General features: G+C 44.3%; 1 protein-coding gene across 17 annotated transcripts in view; it reads left to right on the top strand.

The window, feature by feature from the left end:
* LOC113613285 (peroxisome proliferator-activated receptor gamma) overlaps positions 1-20654 on the top strand; it is a 231601-nt gene that overhangs the window by 114370 nt on the left and 96577 nt on the right. For 2 of the 17 annotated variants that reach the window (XM_027093894.1, XM_027093897.1), the window contains exon 8: positions 15219-15674. The exons of 14 other annotated variants lie outside the window; for them this stretch is intronic. In XM_027093894.1, the coding sequence (XP_026949695.1) occupies positions 15219-15466 (248 nt within the window). In that variant the 3' untranslated portion in view covers positions 15467-15674. Of the gene's footprint in view, positions 1-15218; positions 15675-20654 lie in introns of those variants that run through there. One more of the 17 variants, XM_027093900.1, reaches the window with a different exon arrangement.

Raw genomic sequence — 20654 nt, 5'->3', positions numbered from 1 at the left:
AGCAAAGATGGAGCCAGGGTGATGAACCGAGGCAGTCTGGCTCCAGAGTCTACACTGATACTGCCCTTTACATGACTGGGGTGCGTGTAGATAACAACACAGCGCAAGTTAACTCTGAAGCAGCACCCCTTTTCTGTGTTATGTTCAATGTAACAAAAATACACTATCCAACGTGTTTGGCTATCTTGACGGAATCTACTTCTTAAACAAATTGACCCTTGATCATCTGGGATCTGTGATTAATTCAGCAAAGAAGAATGAGATTGCAGTTTATCTGAGGTCCACTGGGAGAAAAAGATTCAATTTTGGAAAAAACCAGATTAGAAAACAAGTTGGTATTGTTTAACTAGCTAATATTTTAAGGCACATTTTATTTTTATTGAAAGTTGGAAATATAATTATTAACATGTGATATATTTCTAAGATTTTTCCTAATCATACTATACATACCATATTTATATTCCTTTTTTCACTTAACCATTTTCTCATGCCACTATTACTCTTTATTAATATTTTTATTAATTTTAAAAATAAAAGTAATATATGGTCATTTTATAATTCAAAGAGTACAGAAAGGTGTAAGTGAAAAGTAAAGCTCTCTATCCTCAGAATAAAATAGGATTAACAGAGTCCTATTTCCCCTTACCAAAAAGTTTCTATGTATGTGCTAGCATATATACTATATATATATATATATATATATATGCTACCATTTAAAAAAATTTTTTTAATTGAAGCATAGTTGATTTACAGTGTTGTGTTAATGTCTGCTGTCAAAGTGATCCAGTTATACAGATATACATTCCTTTTTTGTATTCTTTTCCATCATGGTTTATCACAGGATATTGAACATGATTCCCTGTGCTATACAGTAGGAACTTATTGTTTATCCATTCTATATATAATCGCTTACATCTGCTAATCCCAACCTCCCACTCCACCCCTCCCCCACCTCTGCTCCCTGTTGGCAACCACAAGTGTGTTCTCTATGTCCGTGAGTCTGTTTCTATTTCATAGATAGGTTCATTTGTGTCATATTTCAGATTCCACATATAAGTGATATTATATGGTATTCGTCTTTCTCTTTTTGACTTAGCTCACTTAGCATGGTAATCTCTAGTTGGATCCATGTTGCTGCAAATGGCATTATTTCATTCTTTTTTATGGCTGAGTAGTATTCTGTTGTGTGTGTGTGTGCGCGTGTGTGTATACACACACGCGCACACACACCTCATCTTCTTTATCCATTCATCTGTTGATGGACACTTAGATTGTTCCCATGTCTTGGCTATTGTGAATAGTGCTGTTATGAACAGAAGGGTACAGGTATCTTTTTCAATTATAGTTTTGTCCGGATATACGCCCAGTAGTGGAATTGCTGGATCATATGGCAACTCTATTTTTAATTTTTTGAGGAACCTCCATACTGTTCTCCATAGTTGCTGCACCAATTTACATTCCCACCCACAGTGTAGGAGGGTTCCCTTTTCTCCACGCCCCCTCCAGCATTTGTTATTTGTGGACTTTTTAATGATGGCCATTCTGACTGGTGTGAGGTGATACCTCATTGTAGTTTTGATTTGCATTTCTCTAATATATGCTTCCATTTTTAATGACTATAACGTATTTCATTTTGTAAAAGACCATTACATACTAAATTATCTTCCTATTTATGTTTGGGTTGCTTATAATTTGTTATAAGAACCTATAGAGAAGAATATAAAAAAGTATGGAAAATGTGTTCTAAATTCCACTGGAGTAATTCTTCTTATGTGTAAATTTCTGTTAACATTTCAGATTATTTTCTCATTCTAAATTACCAGAAGTAGAATTGCTGGGTAGATGGCTATGAACATTTTTAAGTCTTTTGTTTCATTATTGCCAGATGGTTTTTCCATATAGTTTGTACCAGTTTATATTCCTACCACAGATAATAAGGGAGGCATTTGAAATAAGCCATTCAAAGATATTTAGTTTCTATCTAGGAAAGCTCTAGACAAGAAATAATCATGATAAATCAGGGCTTTTTGAACCTGAGCAATGTTGTTTTATGGGCACATAAGACAACAGTATGATTTCATCTAGAAAAATGCCATATACTGCCCATAACACATAAGCTAGATTATTTGAAAATCAGTGATTCAGTTAGGCCTTTAAAATTTTTCTAAATTGGTCAAAAATAGCTCTGAGAAAAAAAAAAAAAAAAAAAATAGCTCTGAGAATAACTTATTCAATTTCATAGATACTGCAGACTTTGGCTTTCAATTATGAAAATTAAAAACGGTATCCTTTAAATGTCAACGCTGTATAAACAAGTTGCTTTTAGCGTTTCCCAGACTATCTTCACAGCAGCCAATATCCAGATTTCATTAGATCCTCACAGCAGTGAAAGAAATCTGAAGGTAGCTGCCGTTCTTAAAATCTTCTATCTGTGGTTATAATGAGAAGAAAACCCTGTGAATCATTTGAGACTTCCTTTAAAAAAAAAAAAAAAAAAAACAGAATTTACCATTGACTAGTTCCCATATCACAAAAGGCACATCCTTCCCTGATCAAAGTTTGCTTTTGTAGATGAAGCCAACCTATGGGCACTAGATAAGAATGAATAAACTGGACCCCGTGTTTGTTCAACACCAAGGAATTTGATTCCCTTCTTTACCCAGAGAAGCTGGTTGGGTAGAGGCCAGAGAAAGAACTACTCCAGTCATTCCCAATCCAAAGACTGAGTTCCAAGGGGGATCAGTGTCCCAGTCATCTATAGATGGTGAAACCAACATCCCAGATTGTGGTTTACTGGAGTACAACATATAATTTGTTGTACAACATGTAATTTCTCAATTCCCGTCCTGGGTTTTCCAGAAAGGGAAAACATTCATGCAAGCAAGAAGGTTTGATCCCGTAAACAAATTTCTGATCCTGCTTATTCTTCACAAGAGGGATTATTTTCTCCTCTGCAGTTTATTCTGAAGCCTACAGATAGCTTTAGTGACTTGAGAGAGAAGCACTTTGGGCAGGGATCCCAGTGACCTTCTTCTAAGCTGGCCTTAGAATCACAGAAGAGTTTCATTCTGGTCAAGCCTATGAACCTAGACTGAAGGGAAAATGGGGAGATGGGCATTATGTAAGAGTGGGGTGGTGAGGGATTGGGGAGATCAAGGGCGGGGGATCCCCAGAGGACCCAAAGGGGATTTTTGGATGAAAGTACCTGATTTGACCCAACTAAGTATTTGCTGAGAAAACTGGAGTTGCAGTAGTAAAGATCACTGTCACTCAGCTTCAGTCCTAGAAACTGCTGATGCTGTTAGATTTGGTCCTTAGATTGGCCTGGTGTTCAGCATTTCTACTGTGTATTCAGGTCGCAAACCACTTGCTGAGGAAGATGACCTAGTTCTTCTCAAGGTTTTCTCCTGTCTCCCTCTTTCTCCTCCGAGCTTCAGGCAAGAAGAATGAGACTAAAAAGAACAATATTCCAGAACCAAAGGACAGCACTTTGTCCCTTTCATTCTCTCATTAGATCCTGACAGTTCTCCTGTATTTTCATTCTTATTCCATAGAAAGAGAAGAGAGAGTCATAGACTTAGGTGAGCTGAGAACTGGTGAGCAGCAGTGCTAGGAGGGAAACCCAGGTGTCCTCACTGTCACCTCCCAGTGTCTCTTCTGCCACCTGGCTGGTGGATGTGGTCGACTCCCTCACGGTGTCGGTGGCCCCAGCCTGTGGTCCCGTCCCTGCTCTCCTGAAGGCCTGGCCCAGAGTCCAGAAGCACAGCTTCCTTGGGAGTGGTGGTAAGGGAAGAACTTCCCTTGCCCGCTCTGGTCTCGCTGGCTGGATGGGTGGCGTCGAGAGTAATCACACTGCCTCCAGCAAGGCCATGCTTGCATCTGACGCCACAGCCTCACGCCAGCCCCACCAGCAAACTCCTCAAACCCACCAGCAGCCAAGGCCAAGTAGAAAGCTCAGGAAAGCTGACAAGCCCCAGGACACTCCACTGGACACTTTGCCCCCTTGGGCGTTGGCCGTTTGCTGGAGAAAAGCTTAGGAGGGTTCCAGCTGGAACTCGGCAACAGGAAAAACAGGAAAAAGCTCTTTCTGTTAATTCAAAACAGTTTGGAATCCATTACAGTTCTTCCCAAACTTCCAAGATATGGGGAGGAAATTCACTGGATTTTACAATATATTTCTCGAGGCCGATTGTCATCGCCATCCTAATGACAGAGAAGCTGTAAATATTGGTGCAGCAGTCACAGATGGCAAGTCATCCAGCCTCCTCATTTACCCTCTTGGGTCTGGCTCGGTTATACAAACCTCCTATACAGCAGTTCCTCCTGTTTCCAGCCGTCCCATTCTTTCTCTGTGAAGCGATTTTGGACAGCTGCTCTTGGAGCGATCCTGTGCGTTTCTGCTGTTGAGTGGGCAGGGAGCATAGGGTACAGGAAGGGGGAACTGTTCACACATGTACAGCTACAGATCAAGGAAGAGGGGATATTCTGTGACGGTTGGAAAACTCCTAGACCTCTCAGGTCAATACCATGGAGCTCTGTTTCTTACCCTTGGTCCTGACTTATATGTGTATCAATATATACTTTTTAATTTGTTGGAATTAGAATAGAATCAAAGTACAGCACCTGGCCCAGAATAAGTACTAATACATCCTTGTTGAATGAATAGTAATCAAATATTAATAATAATAATACTGCCATTTATTGAATACTTCATTGTGAACCAGAATAGATGCTAAGCACGTTACCTGCATTCTGAATCTTTAATTTTTCCTGCAATTCTAGAAAGTCTCTCATTATCCCCATTTTATAGATGGAGAAAACAGAAGTTTAGAGAGATTAAGCGATTTTCCCAAGGTCCCAGAGCTACTAATCAGTGAGGCCAAGGTCTGATCCAATCTGACCTTAAAACGGATGCCCTTAACTGCCACTGCCTTTTTTGTATTGAGATGTGGAAGCATCCCAGTTACTTACCTTGGACTTGGGGTTCTTTGGCAATTATCAAAAACTACCCATTTCCATATTGCCCCCAAGTATTTTAATCAAGAATTTCCCGTTATAGTCCAGATATTACTACTTCCTGCTATCCAAAGCCCTTCTCAAGACACCATTTGTACCTGACTGCCTAACAAAATTACACCCCAGGTTTGAGAACTGTTCTGGGACGGAACAGAGCCCAGGGTCAATGCCGAGACTGGTGCTGGTTCTTCCATTTGTTCCAGTAGCACAGCCCCCGTTGGCAGAGCTCCCTGCAGAAGCTGACCGTAAGCTTTAAGTACCTAAGTAAATATGTCCGAGCTTAACCAGATACCATCTTATAGCAGGTTCCGATGGAGAGAAGTGGTTGCAGGAGAATTTGTGAGAGAAATTTAAAATTGTTAACAATACCTTCCAGTACCTTAATTTCTTCCTGCCGTTCGGAGACAATCCCAACGTCACTCCTCCCGTTCGTGTACAGGGGCCCCCTCTCCCTCCAGCTCAGAGAGCACTAAGGATCCGCAGGACAGAGCGGGAGGGGCTCTGGGCTTGTGGGTGTCCGGCTCCCCTCCCCGTCCCTAAGTGCCCTCCAAAATCTTGAGGATAGTGACAGCTCGTGTGTAATCCTTCCATTTTAATGCGGAACTGTTTCTACCAGTTAGAAGGGACAGCCGAGCTCTCCTCTGGAACAAAAGATAGAGGGCACGTGCCTGAGTGGGCCTGTGCTGTTCTTGAGGAAACTCCAGCTCAGGGGCCCTCTGATTCTCCACAGCCCAGGGGCCCCCATGTCTTCTTTGTCTGTTGGCATCATCCTTACTAGTTAACTGGGGGGAGACAAAACCAAAAATATTTGAAAACTGAGGCATTAATAATACTATGAAGAACAAGAGGCCCACTTTCTTCCATTCTCCTGCGGCAGTTAGATATTCAGCTACTTTATCCGTACAGTGTTTCTGGACAAGACGTAGGCTGGGGTCTGAGCGGTAGAAGTTGTTTTTCTGACGGTTCTCGTGATATTGAGAATAAACACAGACATCTGATTTCTCATGTGACTGAGCGTTGAGCAGGGCAGTTGAAGAGCGTTGATGACATGGTTCATATCTTCCATCTGGCCCATGATTGTGTCAGAGAGTACTTGCCTTCACTTATTAATTGAAAACTATTGAATGGGCACCTGCTCTGTGTCTGCATAGTGTATGGCACTGCTCCTTTCGCCTGCTGTCCTGGTCTCCCCACTATGCTGCCATGACCAGTGGGCAAATCGTGTCAGGTGGCCAGGATGGCTTTGAGTAATGACTCAGTGTGGGTTATCTAGAAATGCCCCATCCGTTCACTCTTCTCATAACCTCACACACTTGGTTTAGACAGAGGGAGGTATATTTGTAAGTTCTCAGCTGGCACCCAAATTCTCAAAACCAGAGAATTGGGGGTGGGTGTGGGTAGGGAGAAGAGAAACACACTAGAATCATCTGAGAAACTTGAACTACACACACTCGCGTGCACGCACACACACAGAGGCTTTTGTCATTTGTGGGACATTGAAGCATCTTTATCTGTGACTGCTTCAGAGATAAAATCCCCTCCTAACCCCAGGCCTGGTAGGCTGGGATCATTCGCTGTACTTGACCTCAGAGACAGACATGGGCCTGAAAGCCAAACTGCTGAGTCATTCCTGTCCCCACACCAGCATCTTGGAAGAGGCTCCGCCAGCCAGTCAGCGGGCCGCTTTGGGGAGCACTTTATCATTTTGGGCTCTCACAATGTGTGTTTAAACTCTGGGTGACCCCAGGCAGACTTCCAGACTGGCACGGCACTCAGACAGGTCCTCCGCAAGTGAGGAAGAGTGAAACCGGCCCCGGTTCCAGAGGCCGGCGCAGGTGTTGAGGCGCCCCGCGCTCCGGGTAGAGCGCCTTCCCCCAGGGTCCCGCTGCGTCACCCACCGGTGCACCGGGAGAGGCAGGCTGGGGCGGTGGGGGCCTGTGGGCTCCCCAAACCCCGCACCCCACCACTTACTGGATGTGTTATTTACCTACCTGAGCCTGAATTCCTTATCAGTTCCCTAAGTAAATGAAAGAACATTCTGTGAAGCCTCTGGCACAGTGCCTGGGACGTGGTAAGCACACAATAACTGCTCATTTTCCCTCTTCCCTGTACTGTATAATTTGAAGTAGCTGCACACAATCCTGCCAGAGGATTGCTTGAAATTTCACCAATAGCATTCTTAAACTCCCTTAGTACCGTATAAATACTCCTAAGGAGATAGCAGCTAATCCCTGTATCAGCTATCACTTTAAGGGGATTAGCTGTGGATTGAGAGCAAAACCCCAAGGGACAGAGATGCTGGAGGGAGGGAAGGGAGGGGAGAGCTCTGGGCCTTGCTGCCCCTGAAGGAGGTACCGACGAGCAGGAGTGTGGTGGGGAATTCTGTAAAGTTTGGGGGACATTATGTGTTAAGAGGTCACATTTAGAGGTTGGAGATCACGCCTATGTTTTGAGGTCACAGGTTCTTCTCCAAGACGTTGGAAAGGAAGACGTGGGGGGAGGGGAGAGGTGCAGAGAACAAATCCTTGGCCACTTTTTATTTTGTTGACTCCCTTTGGTGTGCCGTTGGCATTTCTAGAGGTTAAGGAAGCAAGGGAGAGGCATTGGATTCGGAGCATGCGTGTGTCGGGCCCGATGGGGAAGAAGAAATCACTCCCCATCTTTCCGCTCGAGCCTGGTTCCTCTACCTCCCGGTCTTGATCAGAGCTGGTGTGGGACGTAGAAGGGGCAGAAATTTATCTGCATCCCTCAGCTTGAGGGGAGCCTGCTGCTCCCCTGGTCTGGACGCAGAGAAGGGGAGCAAACCATGGGGCTGAGCTTTACTTGAGTGACCACAAATGACCAGAACGAGGGGACCCAAACCCCTGGTGAAAGGAGGTAGGAAAGATGGGACTTCCCAAGGGCAGGACGGGAGCCTCTGGTCCCCTTTCCATTCTGAAAGAGCTGGAAATAAAACAGGCCCCACACTCCATTCACTGCAGGTGCTATTGAGAGATGAACCGAGCTCTGAACGCGGCAGAGGGGAGGCGCTGCCCACCTTGTTACCAGATACTTTTGTGTTCTGTGCTGTAGTTGGGGAGGTGGCTTTTGGAGGTGGTACTTGAGCATTTGAGGTGGGGGGACTTGGTGTGCAATTGCTACTTAATGGGCAGATAAAAGAAAATACGGCCTGGGCTTGGTCTCATTTTGGTGGTGGTCACCCGCGCCCTCCATCGTAGCCAAATCGTACGTGTCATTGCTGTGTCATTTTGCGGTTGTCATTTGGACACAGACAGAGAAAGCATTTATTTAACTGTTGTTTAACAGGGATATGTTAGGACGGGGACCACGTCAGAGGCAAGGACTCCACTAGCCACACGTGCGTTCACGGCAGACATGCTTGTCACCGATGATCTTTATCTGGCCGGTACAAGATCTCTGTCCTGTTGTTCCCTTTCCCTGATAGCAGCCATCAGCCACATTTCTCCCCAAATCATCCATTGTTCACACTTGTGATTAATTTAGACTGGCCTTGCTAGGATTCTAGACACCACATCCCCAGCAAGGTGCAGTCCCAGGAGTGGAAAGGGAAAAGCATCTAGAAGGCGGGGTGGAGAAGAAGGGAGCAATTAAGGGCGAAAGAATAGGAAAGATAGGAAAGAATAGGAGAAGACCCAAGAGCATCGCAGAAATGAGAGGAGGAGAAAGGTAAGAAAGAAAAGAGGCACGTTGGATTGTACTGTTACGCTAGTGCAAATAGAAATAGCTACCTTCCCGCGTGTCAGACGCTGCTCTGAGCACCTTCCGTCTAGTAACTCATTTCATCCTCTCGACGACACTGCGAGCTAGATTACTGTCACGTCTCCATCTTTTAAATGAGGAAACCGAGGTACAGAGAGGTTAAGGAACTCGCCCGAGATTACCCAGCAAGTAAGCTTTCAGGTTGAGATTCCAACTGCTTCTCACTACACCGGTGGTGTTTGCTCTCAGCTTCCCATTAGAATCACCTGAAAGCCTTTAGGAACGTTGGCGGTCATACCTCAGGCCAGGTCAATCGGAGTCTCTCAAGATGGGACCCAGGTATTAGTTTGCGTGTTTTTAATTTCCCCAGATGATTTCGGTGTGGAGGCAGAGTTGAGAATCAAGCCCGCACTTGGTCAAGCCCCGGTTCAAATTTAAATATGAAAAGAACATGGGAAACATTCTTAGGTTATTGTCTCTTAGCGGTAGGATGGTGGGAGGGAATTGCTACAGGCCAGACCAGTTTACCAAAGACAAACTTGGGTGAATTCAGAGTTTTGCCTCATGATCCCCATGATCCTGACAGTTAGACCAGGAAAGGACCGCAGAATCCCTAACACCGTCTCTAAGGAAGAAGTGAATTTCGGCTCAGGGGCTTCTCTGTTTCATTATTGTTCTCAGTCCTGCTTACATGTGCTCAACTACGAGAATGAGAACTTGCCCCAAACCCCAAACGTGTATCTGCATCAGGAATCATTTTTCTCACGCTCCTGAACTTACGCTCTACCAGTAACAGCTCAGAAACCTCCCATTTCCCAACTGCACACATGCCACCCCACCCCTGTTTACGCTCCGGACCCCATTCCTGTGGAAACTGCCTCTGTCTGAACAAACACAGAGAATAGTAAAATGTTACAAAGCTCCTTTACCTGACTCCTTCTAACCATGACCTTAGGAAAGAAACACCACCGTCGCCTTGAAAATTCAGCCAAAACCCAGAAAGATAAGATGACTTGTCCAAAGTCACATGGAAGCCAAGTGGAGGAGAGATGAGATCAAGTCCTCAGTTTCCAAATCCACTCCTCTTTTTAACACATCTGTGAACTTAGGAAGCAATGGAATAAAGGAAATTGGGGAGCAAGAGTAAAAGGAAGTGAAATGCAAAGTGAGAGCTCCCGAAGGAGCTCCACCCCCCTTCAGTTTCAGCCCACACCCGAGCTAAGTTTTTTCATTGCCTTCGGATCAATTTACAGCTGCCCAGCTATCAGACTTCTTTTTCCTAAATGCCCTGGGTGCGATCCTTTTCCGATTTGTCTCCATCAGAAAGAAATCCAATAGGAAAAAACTGGGAACAGCATGACAGCAGCAACTAGAAAAGAAACAATACCATGCGCTTCGATTTGTCTGCGTCTCCTTCAGGAGATGCCGCTGTGGCCATCTGGTTCCCTAACCGAGACCCCTCCTGAGAAAATCTGGTCTAGGGAAATGCCTGGCCCAGGTGGGCAGATCCCAGGAGGGTCCAGAGAATTTGAATCTGCTTCAGATAAGCTCTTCACTTAACAGAACCAGATCTGGATAAGATGGGAGCTTTGTAGATTTGCCCACAATCAACAGTGCTCTCTAATCAATTCCAGCGCTGCACGATGGGGACCGGAAAGGTTTCTTTCCCAATTCTTTGCAGCCTGGGGAGTAAGGAACCGGTAATTGACTCCAGCTTCCTCGTGTGTTGGGTCCTGGAGCCTGAGTCAGCACGCACTTTCCCAAAAGGGCCAATGAAGGAGGTCCCTTGACCCTGATCCCATTCCAGACCCCAACTCTAACCCTCAGCAGGGTGTAGGGAGAGGACCTCAGACCAGCCTCCTAAGAGCAACACCTTAGCAGGCCCTGGGCCAATTGGAAAGGGAGAGGGAGGAGAAGGGACCCAGGACGGCTGGGTCTTTAGACAGATTTCTGTGGCACGTTTGTGGTGCCCAGCTTAGCTCAGTATGTGTTCAAGTGTGAGTAGAAGGAAAGTGGAAAGAGAAGGCCAGGCAGGGGAAGCAGGGAAGGCCTTGGAGCTGACTGGAGGGTAAAGGGTGGGGACAACCCTGACAAATCCGTTTTGCCCTTGACCCTAGGGAGTGCTTAAGACCAAAGGAAGCTTTTTTGCTTTTTAAATAAGCCAAATGTTTTAAGTTTAATGTGTAAGCCCGTTGATATACTTTTCTATTTAGATTTTGAGTTAATTTCCCCAGTTTAATTATGTGACTTTTGTAAAGGGAATTACACATAAGAATAAAGCTTACAACTTTTGAACTAGGGTCTTAGAGATCACCTCTCTAATCCAGTCCTTTTCGTTTACAGAGGAGAAAATTGAGGCGCAGTGAACTTGGTCAGTTTGCCCAAGGTCACAGAACTGGTTAGTGAGAGACCTAAAAGTAGAGCGACCACTTTCCCGCTCTCCTGCCCTCCGTTCTTGCCTTCACTGAGGCTCCGTAAGGGCGACAGTGGGACAGATCTGTAAATGATCTAACTTGTCACTAGAGAAAATATAAATCAGTGGCCACAAAATTTCAGCCAAACTTCATCTGTCACATCATAAAAAATAACTTGCCAAAGAGAGGTTTGAAAATCCAAACCAGATCCTTCTCCACTCCTAGAGGGAACAGTTCCATTGTACTGCACGGCAGCCAAGTGTTTCCAGCAAACCGATCAGCTGCATTTGAGGGTTTGCTTGTTTGAACTGTCACGATAAATGAAACCTAGTAGATTAGCATAACCTCTTCTGCAGAAGTTCTGACCCCACGGATGCTGCTCTAGAGGAAGGAGAGAAGGCTCTGAGGGGCCGGGGCCCCAGCAAGCAGAGGGTCTGCACAAGGGTGTACACCGACGCCTCGACACAAAATGCTGCCACTGCCAACGCACATGCATTTGCTGTCCAGTCCAGGCCTTTGAAATCTGGCACGTCTGTTCAGGGGGAGGATCGGCAACCATTAAACCCAAGGCACCAATCCAGGATCTGGTTTTCCTTGAAGTGTCAGGGGGTTTCATTATTGCATAGCAACTGTGAGAAAGGACAACTCCTCCAGGGGTGTGATTCTCTAGGCCAGGACTAAATCATCTGTTTCATTCTCAGAAGCTGAGATTCTTGCTAATGTTTCCAAAATTAAGTGCTGAAATTGAAAAAAAAAAAAAAAAAATTACTCCAGTCAATGGGAGATGTTGGAGAAGTTGAGGGGAGAAAAATCAAACTACAGGTAACTTTCTGTCTGTAATTTATAAAAAGAAAAAAGAAAAAAAAATTTAAGAACATGTTTAGAGTTCCGAAAATCCCACCTGAGATCATCCTCACCTTGCTCTCCTGTGTCTCGCCTCAGCGGGTAAAGGTTGCTCGAGTTTACTAAATACAGGAAAACGCTATTTCCGGAGACTTCTTCTTTGTGCATTGATCCTGCCTTTAGGCTTGTTCACCAACCAGAAGAACTGTACTTTTCAATTCAGGACTCTTGGCTAGAACAGCCTTCTCACTCATAAACTCAGCCAACTGAGTGCTTCCTGTGTTTCCACTGGAGCCTCAGAGATGATCAAGACATAGTCTCTGCCCTCTGATCTCTCGTGGCCAAGTAGGGGAGACGAACAAGAAAATCAGTACCTATAATACAAGGTAATAAGAGTTAAGAGTATAGCATTCGGAATCAGATTCAAATTTCAGCAGTGCTGTTTACTAGCGAGTGGCAGATCTTGGGCAGGATCTAACTCCTTTCTCTAAATCTTCATTTTCCCCTCCTTAAAGCACTGACCTCATGGAGTTATTGTGGAGATTAAATGATATATTGTATATAAAGCCTTCAGTACGATTTTTGGGAAATGATAACCACTCAATAAATGTAATCTACTAGGATAGTAGCAATTGAGGTGTTTGTAGAATGCTATGAGGACCAGAGAAAGGGGATTGGAAGAACAGGGGCAAGGAAGGGGTGACCTCCAGGAAGGCTCCAGGACATAAGGACACGGGCTAGATTTTGAAGAGTAGGTTGAAATCAGTAGGATGGTTGGAGGGAAGGTGAGACTGCTCCCAGCAGGAGGAACAGAACGTGCCTAAGCACAGTTATGACAGAATGTAGGATGTTTGAGGGACTTGGTGTGGAAAGGGCTTAAGCAAAGGCACAATGATAAACGGAGGCAAGACAATGAGGAACATTAAAAAGAGAAGTAAAAACGTTTATACAGTGCTTTAGTTTACAGTAAAGGGGAGAAGAGTTAAAATGAGAAAAAGAGGGTGATTGGCCTTCAAGAGCTAAAATTTGGAATCAGTACAAGGTATCAACTGAGTGACCTGAATGTCATACATGATCTCTGTGCCCCTCTGCTGAGCCTTAATGAGAAAACCTTATATTCTAACCAGACTTAGAAATTAGAAAAAACAAAAACAAACTCAGACTTTCCACTTGGAAATCTAAAAACATGTCTCTGTATGACTCTTAGATTAAAAGTGAAATCAAAATAGTAAAACAGACTATTTAGAAAAGAACTGTGAGAGTATGATTTACCAGAGCCTATGGGGTGAAACAGAAGTGACACTCAGAGGAAATTTTAGAGCCTTAAACTCATCTATCAGAAAATAAGAAATACTGAAACTAAATGAATTAAGCATTCAACCCAAGAAATGAGAAAAAGAGGAAAAGAAAAAAAAACGGAAGAAAGTTAAAAGAATGAATTAGCTAAATTGAAAACAAAAGGCAATTTTCAAAAACAGAGTTGATCAGTAAAACCAGAAGTTGTGCTTTTTTAAAAAGCAAAAAATAGATAAGCCTTTGGCAAGTCAAATTTTTAAGTGAGACAGTACACAAGTAAAAAGCATTCAGTTAAAGGAGGTATATATAAGAATAATAAAAGATTCAGATTCTAAGAGAATATTATGTACAACTTTATTCCAATATAAATTACTAAAATTTTCCTTTATAAGTAGTAGAAAACCTGAATAAATTAAAAGCTATAGGAGGAAAATTAAAGATAGTCAAAGATTTACCACCAGGCTCAGATGGTTCTGCAAATAAGTTCCAAGAAACCATCAAGGACTAGATCATCACTACATAGAAACAGAAGGAAAACTTCTCAAGTCAGTCAGTAAGACTAGTTAACATTTATGACCAAAAGAGGCAAAAGGTAGCACACACACACACAAAAAGACTCTGGACCAATCTCACAAATTTAAAAACCCTAAATAAAATATTAGCAAACAAATGCAAGAGTATAAGAAAACGTATTAATGTAATTCACTACACTAGATTAAGATAAAACCATATGGTCATCACTCTAGGTAGAAAAACTTTCAAACATTTGATGAAATGCAACAACATTCCTGACTAAAACAAACACTTTAAAACTATTGGGGAGCCAGGAGAAAAACCTATCCACCATAATCCAGTAAACATCATACGTGTGGTAAACCATTAGAAGCATTTCCTTCAAGGTTAGGAATAAAACATGAATGCCTCCCAACACTACTATTATTTAATACCATACTAGAGACATTAGCCAATGCAGTATGGCAAGAAAAAGAAATGAGAACTATAAACACTGGAAAAGAAGAAATAAATAAAACGATGATTATTTGCAGATGCAATTGTCTGTCCAAAAAATTTTTTAAATCCGTGATAAAAACTATTTGAATTGACAAGAGTGAAATTGGAATAGATTCAATATAACAAAGCCAATCGTTTTTTTCTAAAGATCAGCAGGGATACATTAGCAAATGTAATGAAAAAGAAGTATAGAATACAAGAAAGTAAAGAAGTAAAAGTAAAGAAGAATACTAGAAAGTATTTAAGGTTGAATCTAAAAAGATCTACATGAAGCAAAAACATTAAAAACTTGAAAGTAATTTAAGCTTGCCATTTAAAAGTTCAAATAAGGAAAAGTATAAAGAAGAAAGTGAACATTACCTGCAACCTCACTAATCAGAAGAAGCCTATGTTAAAATCTGGTCTGTCCTTCCCAAGTGTAACAGTATTTGAAAACTATGTCTTGTCTCTTCGAAAATGCATGAGCTATATTAAGCAAAAAGAAGACAAAAATGTGTGTTAAAAGTGTGTTTAAAGTAGTGGTAAGAAAGTAAGTAGAGGTTATAAAACATAGACTCATCAGGAAGGAACAGAAGTTGAAAATGAGATTTCTGAGTGAGTAGAAACATGCCAGCAGAAGAGTCCCCCGTCTGGTGAGACAGTTGCCTTGCCACCCTCTTCTGTCAACTGGTCACACAGATTTAGTCTTGGCCGGGAAGAGAATGGCCCTGGAAAGAGCTTTGATAGTCTTGGTTTTCATTCCATTCTCCTTGTATGCAGTTCTTGCCCACTATCTGCTTTCCTTCCCTCCATACCCTATTTTAGAACCAAAGCAAAACCAACAAAAAGTGAGTTGTTTGGCTGAATATGCCTCAGATGTGGAGCCAGAGAATTTTGTAACTGAACCTGCTGTTCTGTCTTCCATTTCTGCTCCCCCAGACCGCCCCGGTTTGCTGAATGTGAAACCCATTGAGGACATACAAGACAACTTGCTGCAAGCCTTGGAGCTGCAGCTCAAGCTGAACCACCCCGAGTCCTCTCAGCTCTTTGCCAAGTTGCTCCAGAAAATGACAGACCTCAGACAGATTGTGACAGAACACGTGCAGCTGTTGCAAGTAATAAAGAAAACAGAGACGGACATGAGTCTTCACCCGCTTCTACAGGAAATATACAAGGACTTGTATTAGCAGAGAAGTCCGAGTTCACTGACAACATTTTCCTTCTTCCAATTGCACTATTATTTTGAGGGAAAAATCTGACACCTAAAATATTACTGTGAAAAAGCATTTGAAAAAGAAAAGGTTTTAGAATAATAGATCTATTTTATGCATATTGTTTATAAAGATACATTTACAATTTACTTTTAATATTAAAAATTATTACATCGTGAAATTGCTGTTGTATTTGAAGACTGAGTCTGCTGTGTCCCCCACTCCACCCTCCAGGCTTTTTTTCCTTTTATCTCCTCCCCCTTCCTTCCTTCCTTCCTTTTCTTTTTCCTTTCTTCCTTACACATGTGAAACACTATGAATGGAACTGCTGATCAATTTTCATTCTCAGTCAAATGATTTTTTATACTCAATTTACAACTTTTCTGAACCTTCTATCTGCTTTAAAAATCACAACTAAGAATGGAACTTCAGGACCAAAAAACTGCTCAGAGCATGTGTTTTTCAACCCAGAAGTCCTCGTTTGGGGCGTATCCCTAGGCCTACCAAGAATTCAATCTTCTTCCCCAATCCCAACCAAGATTTTCACTCACCAACAGCAGCCCTCTAACAAGATACCAAGGCATGTGCAAATACCCAGTGGCAGGTATTAACGGCTAGATGCTGTGGGTAACACAGAAGTGTTATAAGATGTGGCACCTGCCAAAAAGAACTTACCATTGAATTGAGGAGAGAAGATGAATCCTTCTTAAAAACAGATTAAAATACACAGTACACCCATGTGCCAAATGAATGGTTCAGACTCCAAGTACTCTAAGAGTTCAAAGTAATGAAGATTGGAAAAGTCATGAGTGACTGTAAATTCATTCAGGTGGGCTTCAAAGGATGTGTTGGACTTGGGATAGGTAGACAGTGGAAGAGAAGACATTCTAGGAAAGCAAAATCGCAGGAATAACAACAACAGAAGGAAACAACCAAAACAAAACACGAATGAGGGAGAAGGGCCGCATTCTGGTCCCGACGTACGTGGAGCAATGTTGCTACAGGTATTCCTGCTGGCCTCCTTGGGACCACCTTGCCCAGGGAGCTGTGACTTTTGTAACCTCAAAGGCTCATTATCTGTTTAGGTAATGCATGCCTCCCCAGCAAAATAGATGATATGTTCCCTAAAAGCAGGGACCTTCTTGGCATAATGCACAGATTTGTTGATTGAGGCCACCAAGTTCATCAGCATTGCTTAGCCGTGAACACATATGATGACTCCGAAGAACGCCTCTCAGCAAACTATGCTGAGGTCTCTCTTCTCTAGGATGACTGTTTCCACTGACTTAAATTATCCCCCTGCCGCTTCTCCCTTAGTTTATCTTTTCTCATGGTGTTGATACTGAGGAGGACATAACTTTCGAGGCTTTCAAGCCAAAATATCAGGAAAGACCTTTTCATCCTCTACCCCAAAATAAACAGATCTCCAAAGAGTCAGGTTAGAGCAGTGAGTCCTGACCCCAGCCCTAAATATGCAAGACCCCTAACCCTCTAGGAGAGACAGCTCCTGAGCTCAGACCTTTAGAACCAAAGGACTGAGGTCGTTGTATAAGTGACCTCAGAACGTTGGAAAGGAAAGTGACAAATTCAGTCCATCATGGGGCTGTTTTTTCTTCCCTTGATGCCAAGCAGCTAGCGGCTTCCCTGCTGTGCCTCCTGGAGAGTTATCATTGGGGGATCCTGAGAAAGTGCGGGCAGTAGACAAGGTGAGGATTCCACCTCAGAGGAGATCCCTTGTTTACGGGAGGGCTTGAACAAAGAGCCTTTCAGTGCAGCCACGGCCAGTCCAAAGCCTCTCCACGTTCTCGGGGCTGTCCTTGCCAACGCAGGGAAGAAGGGAGCCGCTCTCAGCTCTTTGGCACTGATGGTTAGCATTAAATAGCTTTTAAATCCTGGCAGCTTTCAAATTCCCATCTCTCTGACTTTTTCCCTGTGGTTTGGACGGTCATTTGCTAAATATTTTACGACACGTCCTATGCAGCCTCCAGAGCTCCCGCTCCACTCTCTGGACTCCCTCTCCCCCAGGATGATTCACAAGTTCATCAACAAATGTATCATCAGTTACTCACAGCACTTTCTCCGGACACAAACACACTTAGGGATTTGTGTTGACAAAAATAGGAAGAAAAGTAACCATGGTCAAGAGCCAAAAAAAAAAAAAAAGGAAGAAAGAAAGAAAAACGGTTTCGAGGCTCCCACAAGGGCCCTTCCCCAGCACCCGCCTTGGATACGGCCTGGCTCCTCCCCCATCTCCCCGCTGTCCATGGAACACTGGAGCGGCGGGGCACCCAGGGCAGAAAGCGTATCTGCACACCCTGCTTCTCTAGACACGATCAGAAATGGGGGTGACCCAAGGGCTTCTTGCTGAGGAGCAAAGGACTGGGGCTCTTCAGTGAGAACTTGAGCTGGGAAGTCAGGCTGGTGCCACCCTGCAAATGCTCCGTCGTCAGCTCGGGGGCAGAACCGGAGTGTCAGCTACATCAACTCCGCTGAGGGCAGCGGGGCTGAGGGACCAGACTGCTGTGTAGGTTTACTTAGTTGCTCCTGGATTCCAGTGCCTTTTTCCGGGCCCCTCGAGGCTACCAGGCGAATCTTTTTTGTGGGCAGGCCCTAACTTGCTTGTGTCTCCTGCCGTGCGGTGCTGGTAAAGCAGGGCAGGGCTGACAAGGTTGGAAATTGACCCCCGGATACCTATTCCCTTGGAAAGAGTCAGGGTACACAAGTGAGTCCCTAAAAATGTAGGATCCCTGAGCCTTTAGGAGAGACATCTTCTGAGCTCAGACCTCTAGAACCACAGACACGATCACATCAACCGACCTAGGACCTGGGGTGGGGATGAGACGCCTGTCTTCACTAAGTGCCCACCCCCCTATTTTCCTCTTCCTTCATCCCAGCCCGGTCCTTGGCCCCTGGCCCCTGGTTGCCTCCATTTACGTAATTATCACTGTTACTCTCTGTATATCCCCAGCCTTCACTCTGTGCCTGTGCATGCTGGGCCCTCCATTTAATGCTTATTGGAATGAAGGAAAATAGTGGCATCTTAGGAGTTTAGAAGATGGTCAGATGCCATCTAATCCCACCTCATTCATCAAATGTATGCGCCGGGGCTTCCCTGGTGGCGCAGTGGTTGAGAGTCCACCTGCCGATGCAGGGGACACGGGTTCGTGCCCCGGTCTGGGAAGATCCCACATGCCGCGGAGCGGCTGGGCCCGTGAGCCACGGCCGCTGAGCCTGCGCGTCCGGAGCCTGTGCTCCGCGATGGGAGAGGCCGCAACAGTGAGAGGCCCGCGTACCGCAAAAAAAAAAAATATGCGCCGTTCGGTCGCCGGTGGCGTCTGCCACCATGTGAAGGGGGCTGTGTCGAGGCCCTGCCCTCGAGGGGGCCACATAATGCTGATGAGATCAGATGTGCTGGTGATGAACTGTCTAGAGATGGGAAGAAGGGTTCACGGGGGATGTGGGGAGGCACAGAAGTGTCACAGTATTGAACAAGCTCAGAAAACAGCAAGAAGTTAGGGATGGCTGCCCTAGCGGAGGGAGTGAGACGTGCGTGTGGCCAAGTCAGCGTCGGGTTGGGACAGCCTCACGCTCCTTGCTGAGGAACCTCCTTGGACTGTATTTGTAGGCCGTAGCGATCCAGTGGATGTTGTCAGGCAGAAGAGGGACGTGATCAAATTTGCATTCTGGAAAGTCTCTCTAGAAGTCAGATCCCCTCTACACTACTTCCAATGGCTATCCGACCGCTGAACAGCTGCCTGGAGGCAGGGGAAGCTCTCTCCATTCCAGACCCCTTGGTGATTTCCATCTCACAATCTTGTAGGCCCAGCTCTGCCCCTGGGGTCATGCATACCACACGCTTCTTCCTGCACCCTAGAGGTTCTGACTCACCGCATTACCTGGGGTCAGGTTACAGCCTTTGGCTGAAGGACCCTGCCACCCTCCCTGTCACTGGTCCCAGGAGCCAGGGCCTCTCATTCCCCTCACCACAAAGTTCCTGCACCTCGATGGCAAGGTCATTTCTACCCCATGTGCGCATCCTACACCCATTTCCAGACAGGCTCTGCATTTGTCCTGGAATTCCAGAAAGTTAGAGCTAAAGGAAACAACCAACTCAAAGGACAGAGGAAACCCTGAGGGTCAAAGAAGTTAAGCAACATGCCCAAGGTCCTAGGAGTCTAGGATTAATTTGCTCAAAGGTGTTGAATTACACAGTTTAACAAGAGAAGCTCAAAGGGACAAGCACGAAGCTAGTATGAGTATCTGCACTGGGGAGCAAAGGAAAAGGATGGAATCAAGTCCTGAGAGGGATTATTGTGACAATCAAGAGATTATTGTATAAATATTGTATAACTATTGTATAAGTCACTTAGGACTGTGTCTGGCATATGGAAAACACAGCTTTTAGGGGAGACAGTATCCTCGTGTGACTTTTTTTTTTTTTTTGTATTTTGGCCATGCCATGCAGCATGCAGGATGGTTCCCCAACCAGGGATCGAACCCAGGCCTCTGTAGTGAAAGCGCTGAATCCTAACCACTAGGCCACCGGGGAACTCCCCTTCATGTGGACTTTACTGTTAGGCTGATTTGGGTTAAAACTCTAACTCCACTGCTTACTGTCTATGACCACATGGCTTTTGGCCAATCTCTTAACCTCTCTTTAGGTCTTAATTACCCGCATATGTAAAATGGGATAGTAATCCCCATCTTACAGGGTTATCATGATGATTAAATGTAATAGTGGTTGTAAAACACTTCACATGGTTTCTTGGCGCATCTGAACCAGTGAATCTGTGTTGGCTACAGACAACATTATTGCCCTTGTTATTAAAGTACCCTTCATTTAAAAAGGCTTCCTGAGCCCACGTGACAGTCTCTTCCCGTTCAAGTATCTGGGCCTTACCTGAATATCCTATAGATTCAAAGCCAGGTGAAGAGATTGGATTTCTACATTTGGCAGTACACTAAAAATACGTTCTCTCAAAAGCATTCTGCCCTCAATCCATAAGTACTAGGAGAAAATAATTATTTGAAACACAGCTGCTGTGTTCTGATTTAGAACAAATGCTGGGATGAGGCTAGGAAAACATTTTCTCCAAAAGTAGTGGGACTTTTCTCTTGTGACTTATGCTCCTAATTTTAGACTAATATTACATAGTTTGCATTT

The sequence above is a fragment of the Aethalodelphis obliquidens genome, unplaced genomic scaffold, assembly GCF_003676395.1.
Source record: "Aethalodelphis obliquidens isolate GAN/ISIS:26980383/991018 unplaced genomic scaffold, ASM367639v1 scaffold86, whole genome shotgun sequence".
Taxonomy (NCBI): Eukaryota; Metazoa; Chordata; class Mammalia; order Artiodactyla; family Delphinidae; genus Aethalodelphis; species Aethalodelphis obliquidens.
Note: the sequence above shows the minus strand (reverse complement) of the source record. Positions and strands in the feature narration are given on the sequence as shown.